Source organism: Ammodytes marinus (genome assembly GCF_949987685.1).
Source record: "Ammodytes marinus genome assembly, chromosome: 15".
Lineage (NCBI taxonomy): Eukaryota > Metazoa > Chordata > Actinopteri > Uranoscopiformes > Ammodytidae > Ammodytes > Ammodytes marinus.
The window spans coordinates 7,461,362-7,471,293 of NC_137219.1; the positions used below are offsets into that span (position 1 = coordinate 7,461,362).

Consider the following 9,932-nt stretch of genomic DNA (forward strand, 5'->3'; position numbering starts at 1 on the left):
GTATATAATCTTCAATGGTTAAACTCTGCAGATTTATACCACATTAGAGGCATTTCATACAATCACTCCTGGAATAAAATGCATGTTAAGCAGCGTGGGAAGGCGCTGCTCCCTCTCGTTATGCAAAGCCTTCCGCAGGAGATAAGCCGTGACCGTTAACAAAACGGCAGGTTTCTAGGGCGCTACAGCTGGCCACAGGTTCAAACTGTCAACATCAAATATGCACAAACCCGCTGCCTGTTGTTGCGGCTTTACATAGGAGCCCTGCCAAGACATGAAGTGTGTTTAACAAAACGGACAGGGTTGAGAGGGCGGAGTGAGGACAGGACAGTATGCCAAATGTGGAGAAGGTACATTCAGGCTCTGTCATCTCCAAGCTCTCTCTCTAAAAAGCCCATCTTTTGAGACTGGAGGTGTCTCATTTCACATGCATTGAGACAGGAAATGGATAGTGAGAAGTGGTGTTTTAAGAGTTACCTCAGGGAATACACCTGGACAGGAGGGGAGGTCATCCCTCTGAGCTCCAAGAAAATCCACAAATCAGTTCCACTCAAGTCGTATACCAAAAGCAATGCAGAGAGCCCTGTAACAAAGAGGCTTGTTAGATCAACGATTTAAATGTATTTCTAGTTTCCCAAAATACCTTTTTCTGGACTTTGTGTTATACTTGTTGAAGAATCTTCAGGTAGTCATGTTTCTAGTTATAAATCATTAAAGAACTCCTCCCTCCTGAAACATGAAAAAAAAATGTTCATGAAACAATCATTTATGTCTGTTATGGTTTTTCCACAATTAAATCGAATTATTCTCCCTCATTGAAATATCCAGAATCTACAAGTCAAAAAGTTTCCTCCTGACCTGGACACAAGAAGTCCCTATACTTCACTGAAAAAGGTTTCCACTTCACAATTGTTGTATGTTTGACAGTGAAAGTAACAAAAAGCAAAACATATTTTTTGAGCTGAGGGGGACTTTAATTTAGTCCATGTCAAAACACATTATATGTATTCTATTGGATTAAACTTGCTCAGTTTGATGTGGAGGCCTGGTACGAGTTTACGTCAAGAAAAATAAAGTGGGCAAACTCAATACTGGGAAAAGTAGTCCTCCGAATGTGGGTTTGCATGGTTTTAATTTCTTCCGACATCCCCGGTTCAAATGGGTGTCAAGGACTTGTTTGGTGGCTATTTCAGAGGATTTGGTTTGGCCAGGACAGCATAAAGACACACAGTAAGGCAAGGTCAAAAGGAAGAAGAGTGCACCAACGATCAACGAGCCATTGTCCCTCCGCTGTTAGTCCAACCCCTGACTGAAGGAGGGTCCCACTGCCAAGCAAGCAGCCTACATGGAGGGAAAAAGTGACTAAAGAAGGGCCTGAATGTTTCCAGCAGGATCTAAGCAAAAAATACCCAGACTCTGTCCAAAGCTGTGAAGGCATGAATGTGTTTCGGCACAGGCCTGACGCATTCGCTCATTCACACGTCAAACAAGTTTCCCCATCAATGGAGGGCTCTTTCTTCGCCCGGCACTGATTCAGTGGAAATGCTAATGGTATAAGGCCTTGTGTTGATTTGATGGAACTATTCATTTTGTCAGCTGGCCCTCTGCTGAAAACCTCTGCATGCCCTCCACCCCGCAACACACACACGCACGCACGCACACACACACACACACACACACACACACACACACACACACACACACACACACACACACACACACACACACACACACACACACACACACACACACACACACACACACACACACACACACACACACACACACACACACACACACACACACACACACACACACACACACACACACACACACACACACACACACACACACCCTCACTGACGCTCAACAAATGCACCATGACGCTGTCACTCGCCCCATCACTTCCCAATGCCAACATGACATCCATCTGTCCGAGCAACAATTAAACACACCGTCGACCCAACACACCTGGTCCTGCACACAGATAGTTTACAGACTGAAATAGGACAATGGACACAGCGCTGAAACGATTCCAAGTAACTCCATTACTGAAAGTCATTGATGGTTAGTTTCCACATTATATGGATGGATGGCTGGCTGGATGGATGGATGGGTGGATGGATGGATGGATGGAAGGAAGGATAGATTGATAGATTGATGGATAGATGGGTTTGGAGGTCCTCACTCCTCCCATCCATACAAAACACAAAAAGGGGAAGCAGCTTTAAACACAGTTGTTATGCTAAATTGGAATCGTTATTTGAAGCTGAGAAAGATTATTAGTCTGTTAGTGTTGACATTGTAGTTTCAATGAGGTCAGGGTTAGGGTTAGGGTTAAGCTGTACAGGACTATTCATATTAATCACTGGACTTCTATCCGTTACTTCCTGTTCAGCAAAGTGGAAACCTGATACCGAGAACAATGAAGTCACACAAGAAAAGCAGCATGAAACTTAAGCTCAACACATGTTACAGTACACGCATATGTGAGCGCATAACACACACACACAAAAAAAAACAGGGCCCTGAAATCTGCCCTCGGGGAAGGCCACTTGTCACTAGCAGCGCACAGATTACAGGTGGTGAATCTCCATATTTGGAGTTCCAGTGACTGATTGGAGGAGGCGCGATGAAGCCACATGCTGACAGTGCCAATTCAGGGAAGGGCCACAGCAAGGATCATGCCATTAGTGCAACACAGTGTGTGTGAAGTGGACACACCCTCGAACACAGGTAAATGGGCATTGCTTTTTTAGTGGAGAGGCCCCCGGGGGCCGCGAGGAGCTCTCAGCCACTTAAAGGATTTGCCAAGACAGGTAAATGACCCAGATTCCCAGCACCTGACTCAAGGTGTGGCAGCAAGAGAGCCAGGGTGATGGAAGATTTTGCTTCAGGCCTCCAGCAAAACAAAAAAATGGAAATCTGTCATCGCAGCATTACTTGTGTCAATGAGTGGATTTCTTTTTCTTTCATAAGACTTATGTAATGTTGAACTCAAAGTCAAACGCATGGCAGGTTAAAAGCAAAAAGATAATCTTTTAAAACGGACTGAAATGAAAGGGCACGTCGTCGGTTCATATAAAACAGCATAAACTGTCCTGTAAGTTAAATTGTAATCCAATCTGTGTTACATTGCTTTGAAAGCCCAGTCATACAACAGCTTCATGACTCCGGATCAACTTGTATAGGCCTACCCTCATGCTGTATGAAAACAGCTGGTTTGTCTTTTTTGGTGAAAAGGAGCCATCGTGTGTCCAAATTAAAGTACTGCAGCTAAGTCATTTTTTTCTTCTCCATCTCGACTACAGGAGCTGAATCTGACCAATAAATCGGCCAATAAATGGAAACAAGCATCTCGTGCAATTAGCCTATACAACAAAAATACACTCACCGAGAACTGGATATAGCCTAGAAAGCTAGATGCTTCAGGGCGACAAAATAAAACATTAAGACTTTAGTTTCTATGATCTTTAAAAGGACCAGAAAATAGCTGTGTGCCAATATCCCTGGTCTCCCCCTACTCTACTTGTATTGATCCCGTCGCACATTTTAAGTGCTAAACCATAGGCCTACCTGTCAGTAGCCAGCCCTACGTCTTGTTTCTTAATACGAATTAATGTCCTCGTCATTTAGCTAAAACATGAACATTTGAACCAGCGTTATTCAAAAGCTTGAAGTGTTGAGCTCTTTTTTTTTTTTTTTTTTTTGAGCCACCTTACCGCTGTTTTGATTGTGTATTCTACGGAAACTCCCGAGGGTCACGGCGAGTTCAAAAAGATCGTTCCTTGCAACAGTTCTGTGTTATCTCAGTTTAACTATCTTACATTATTTCTGTCATTGTTTGATATATTTTGGTAACATTTTTCTATTTGATTTCCCCCATGAATATTGTCTTATTGTAAGGAAGCAACCAAAGTCATTTTGGTTGGTAGGCTAGGCTACAAAATTACAAAGCACTCTGTTACTCTGTTTTTTTTTTATGGTTGAGATATTTCAGTCTGGATCAAAGTGGTAGAGAGAGCCGTCATTACATCAACGACAAGATTCCTAGGAAATACCTGGAATAGCCTAAGAAATTAAAAAATGTTATTAATAATGCAAAAATAAAACTCAAAGTTCAAGACCTCTATTCAATTGTATATTTATCGAATACATTTTCTTATTTTATATTGCATTAGCCTTTGCCTGAGACTCCAGAATTGCATTGCCAATGAATGCTGCTGTAACCTAATTGATGTAAATATGACACACGATCTTGAAATCAGCTGGTTCATTTTTGAACGACTTATGAATCAAAGGGTTGATGTCAACTCAGTAGAAAGTAAAGCAATGTTTGACAAAGGACACAACTTGTATGATCGAATAAATACATTTAATCCCAAAATTAGATAAATAGAACAAAATCAAAGTGAGTGTTAAACGTTACAGTCATTGCAATAAAAACCTGTACATTTTATTAAATTATTTATTTAAAAGAAGAAAATGGTGTTAATAATCGGATAAAATCAGTTTTGAGGAGGAATTGAAGACTGTTGGACATGCGTTCTCAAGGTATAAAATACCAGAGAATCAGTTTCATGCACATAAAAGAACAGAGGTGTCCCTGTAAAACACTATACACACCCAACTCTTGTCTCTCACAAATTGCAGAGAAAAAATACACTTATTTTTTTTTTCGTTGCATGTTCTTGCTTGTCTCTTCAAAGTTGTAAAATTGGAATACAGATTAAAGTTGCATATCAGTTATTCTAATGTAGTTTAGTAATTTTTTAAGAGTAACGGCCTTGAGCTGGATAATCATTGCTGGGTCAGAAGCCTCTATTGCTGTTATGCCTGTTGACTAATGTGTGATGTGAAAATAAATAATTGCAAATAAAACATGTGGTAAAAACATCTTTCTGTTTTTGATCCACATCAGGATTCCCGACCTTTTCTTCCTGTCCAAGTTCATACATTTAAACATTTGTTTTCAAGTTGCAGTTTGCACTTCTGTCCACTGGGTGGCAGCACATTACATGTGATGTGGAAACAGCTTCCTGCCATCCACCCTCTGGACAGTGAGGGGAAAACACTGCATGCCATTGGAGCCACGATGATGAAGGTCACACATAGTCAATGGTGTTGTAGAAACATGTTTGGTTATAGTTTTTTAGTAGATATTCCATGATAAGCTTTTTGATGTGTGTTTTCACCTGCCTCAAGTCTCAGATATCAGGAAGTGAAAGTCATAAAAAGGCAAAATTTTCATTTAAAAATCCAGTTGCAGTAAATCTGATACTACTAGAATTGTGCTGTGATGAGACCAAATTATATTATAGTAAATAATAAATAGTACAGGTGTGTGTACTATAAAGCAGCTTACTGTCCAGTACAATGCCACAGAGGCCATTTTTTTAACATTGAACCAAATCAATTATGATGACTTGTACTTTAGTTAGAGTTTGTACATGACATTTCTTGTATTTTCTAATCAAAAACCTCAGTGAACACTTTTTTGATCATGTGAGAATGAAAGAATGAGAGCCATGAGAGAAAATTAAACATTGTCTCAAAGGTGAATAGTATGATTTAACAGGAAGGTTTTGATGTTCAGTGAATGAGAAGGGAGACATGAGGCTCACTTGACCCTAGATCTGAAAGGACATTATAGTACACAACATGGACATGCTAAGTACCAAACATGAAAAGCTTTTCTGAAAAAGCCAATGGCAAGAGGTATGGTGCCTTACATGACTCATAATCATTGCCATCAACAGTAAACCACCCTTGCTATTATCATAAAACGGACTGCGATTTAAAATACCTCTTATTTGCCTAAACACACACACACACACACACACACACACACACACACACAGACGTTCATATAGGGATGACGGAGAAGCTGCCATGCAGTTTGGATTTCATTGTCTTGCTCAAGGACATTTCAACATACCGTCAGGAGGAGAATCGACCACAGTATAACTGGTCGACTGATCTACTATCGCCCCACACACACAAGCAGCAGACCAACTCAAGAGACGTACAGTTTGACTGCTGAATGAAAAACTGTTATAATGTGTATTATATTGGAAGACAACTTTTTTTCATGTGTTTTTTCCCCTGGGGCATTGTGGGTATTCACTACTTGCAGAAATACATTCTTCATGGTGGATGCTGACACATGGAGGATTGCCTCAGGGTGGAAGGTTTGTTCTTAAAGAGCTTCTTGTAGCTAGGTTTACTACAGTACTTTTGAATAATACTTAAGGACCATATTTACATTTTTAAAAAGAACATATCACAGCTTTAGCTACTTTTTGTTAGGATTTCTTTGCAGCAAGCGTTCTGCTTTCATGCAGATGTGCCTTTGAAAAACAGAAATATTATTTGATCCTTCGCAGCATAACAATGCTAATCAGTAGTTGTTAGTTATTTTTATCTCAAGTTATTTGCAGTCTATCGGACTGGAGATATCAATATTGTAATATCTTTAATTTTAAGTCTCCTGATCTCCTTCCGGTTAACCCCACATGGAAATGGGTGGATGGGTCATGAGATGCAGCTAACACAGCAGCATGGAGTCAATGTGCCTCTGTTGACAGTAGAGGGCACTGTGAGTGATTTGACTTGCTAAAAGCCCAGGTAAGGTTTTGTTTTTACTAGCTGTACTGATACTCTGTACAGCTCGTCTGCACACCAGGCCAGTCTACATATGGCTGAGGAGGTAGGAAAAGGTGTAGCAGGGTGTAATATTGCGCTGGTTTCAGATTGTCCCTGCTTTTCTTTGTCTTTTGATTCATTCTCCTTTAAGGTAGCCGTTAGCATCGCTACCCATCCCTCTGCTCCTCTCTCTCCTCCTTCCATCCGCAGACCAACCGTCCTCGGGCCCGTTGTGTAAGCGCAATCGTAACGTCTTACGGATGACGAAGCGCTCCACTATGAAGGAGGCACAGAACCAGGGCACGGCGTACTCAGCCGTGATCAGTCCCATGAAGTTGTAGCTGAAGTGGGAGTAGTCCCAGGGGCAGGCGTTGAACTGGGTGAGCAGCAGCCCCGTGCCAAACTCCCACATGTAGGTCCACAAAGTGTAGATGATACAGCGTAGGAGAATGGGGCATCGGCCGCGCAGCTTCAAGTACATCTGCTCCACGATGAGGATGCAGGTGCCGTAGATGAAGAGCGCCCACACGCTAGTCACGCCGGGGAACTTCCAGTCGCGGTTGACCACGAACTCCCAGGCGGCCGTGAACATGACCTCGCAGAAGTAGCCGTGGATGGCGTAGAGGTACCAGCGCGACAGGACCGTCAGAGGCAAGGGAGCCTCGGGGGTTTCCACGGTCACCATCCTGACCCTTCTTCTCTTTTACTGCAAATCTTCTATCAGTGCAAAACGAGATGCAGGTCTGAGGGGAAAAGGAGAGAAATAAAGGTGTAAGAACAGTGACATAAAGGCAATACAGTATAATATAGGCTACTGTAGCTACTCAAACTTCAGTTAAAGTTCCAGTATTTAAATTTCCCAAAAAATCAAACCCCTTTTTGTATTACCATCTACTTTTATTGCCCCTTATTTAGGCTACTACCATCATAGCATTATTTCTGCAATGAACAACATTTAATATTATTTTTGACTTTATGACTTTTACTGTGCAGGAGCAACAGGAAAGACAATGTACAGTATATGTCACCGTAGTCAGTGTAAATGATCTATCAGTTGACCAGGCATTTTTAACAGTTGGATGCGGGTTAAAATGTTGCTAAAGTTGTCAGGTGAAAAGCTGCACTGGGCAAAACTCCAAGACCCTAGCAAGAAATAGACTCCTACTACTACTAACACTTTTCAAAGCATGAAATGATCACAGTTACATAATGGAAAAACGCAGGCTAATGACAGGTTTAACAATACAGACATTTTGAAGTGTACACACATTTCATTCATTTTTCAACCACAACATACAGTACATCAGTCGCTGCTCAAAGGATGTTTGCTATGGTGGAAGAACAGCCATTGGTTTTTAATCACTAGTAATCAACCGGGGCTGAAATCTTAAGGATTTTCCACTTTAATTGCAAACAGTGCCAAGTCAAAGTTTAATCAAGGACAAGGCAATGAAGCAGTCGGTCGTCTTCGTCAGAATGATGAAATCGGACCCAGCGGGGCTACGGAGCACTTTAAACTCTATGGCCTTCCTTCAGTGGATGCTATTTACTGACTGACTGAAGGGGGATTCTTATGTAAGGTATAGCTTTATCATCTGACAGCCTACATCATGTGCTCTTTTTCCAAATCTCGCAGCTTGACACACACACACACACACACACACACACACACACACACACACAAACACACACACACACACACACACAGGCTTTAGTATCAGGTGTCATGAGGCCCACGCAGGGTTGGATCTTTCCTCTCCTCCATTTATCACACCGCATGTCTAATAAAAAACGCCTAAGACAAATAGCATCATAGCGAGGAGTTCAAAGACCGCGTATTCGAGAGGGCCAGCGAGTGTATATCTCCTACTATACAAAAGCCTCCAGAGGAAACTGTGTCGTAACAGCAACATTACATTACACAATGGATCCAAACTGCTTGGTAAAATACGCACTAACATGGTGGTTAGGAGCACAAAGCCTGTTTGAAGAACAAAAGCCGATTTTTTGGGGGCTTTTTTTTGTCTTCAAAGGCTGGCTGGGTCCCAGAGTGGGCCCATGGGGATTAGCACATTTCTACCAAACAAGGAACAAGGGTTTCATGTGAGGAACTGGGCCACAGTGATGGACCAACTGACCTCCCTCAACCCTGTACAGTATACCATCTCTTTACTGCCTGCCTGCCTGGGAAACTCTCCCTCTCTTCCAATCCAATGGGTTAACTACACCAAAACACATAATATAAGCTGCGTAATATAGTTGAGCATGCTAAATTGACCTTTCCCCATGACTATAGTGTTGAGAAATCTCACGTAATCCTCAATACAAGAATGATTGATGGTCAGTACCTTAGCAGAGAAAATGTAAACGGGGAAACCTCTAGCTAGAAAACCCAGCTTGCAACACTTCTAAAGCTAATGTATTAAACATGCTATATATTATTATTTGCTTGATCCATACAAATACAATAACTAATGTGCCTATTAAAAACCTTGTTTGGTCCATAACCGCAGCTTCTCGTTTTCACACTTAAGGGAACATGTTACAATGTGTTCATTTGTGAGCCTTCGAGGTGCTGATAGATGGATTTTGCTGTTAATAAAAAAATAGTAGTTTATATATGTTTATATAATAACATTAATATGTGTTTTGTATGATTATGTCATCTTTTAATTATCTTTGGTATACATACTAGTATTATTATTATCATAATCATGTGTCACAAAATGGGACAAGAGTGTTTTGTAACATGGTTAAGTTATTTATCTTTTTACAAAGGCAGGCGAAAACATTGAATGAACTATCAATTTAACACGTGTATTCTTTAATAATCAACAGAGCATGGGGAACTTGAAACCAAAGAGCAACATCCTCCTTGCTTGAGGGGGGGTTGAAATATGATGGCTAAGCACAGGAACAAGCCATTAAGTTGAGTGTTAATATGAGACTTCAGTTTAATTTTTAACTTTCTATTATCGCTCACTTTTAAAAGGCTTATGAGAATTTTTTTGTCAGACAGTGGTTAGCTAACTGGACATAATAGGAGATGGATCAAAAGGTTGTGGCGGCTTGCGATTACATGGTCAGAATCTTAAACACCTAAACCCACCAGGGGACCCCATACAGCTTACGCTTTCCGTGTGTGTGTATGAAGGCATATCTATTGACTTGATGGCTCAGCTTGACACTGTTCACACACTGAGCGCCATTCGTTTTTTGCTTGAAGCGCAATGCCCACCACCCCATCCAGGCTCTGTCATGGGCCCAAAAGCATTGACGGACACGGC

The 9,932-nt window shown here is 41.4% G+C and overlaps 1 protein-coding gene across 1 annotated transcript; it reads right to left on the reverse strand.

The window, feature by feature from the left end:
- Positions 1-6,781: 6,781 nt before the first annotated feature.
- Positions 6,782-7,330, reverse strand: tmem229b (transmembrane protein 229B; the record flags this gene model as incomplete). The annotated part of the gene is made up of 1 exon (XM_080043113.1): positions 6,782-7,330. One exon carries the CDS (start codon positions 7,328-7,330, stop codon positions 6,782-6,784), a length of 549 nt encoding a protein of 182 aa, XP_079899239.1.
- Between the last annotated feature and the right edge of the window lie 2,602 nt (positions 7,331-9,932).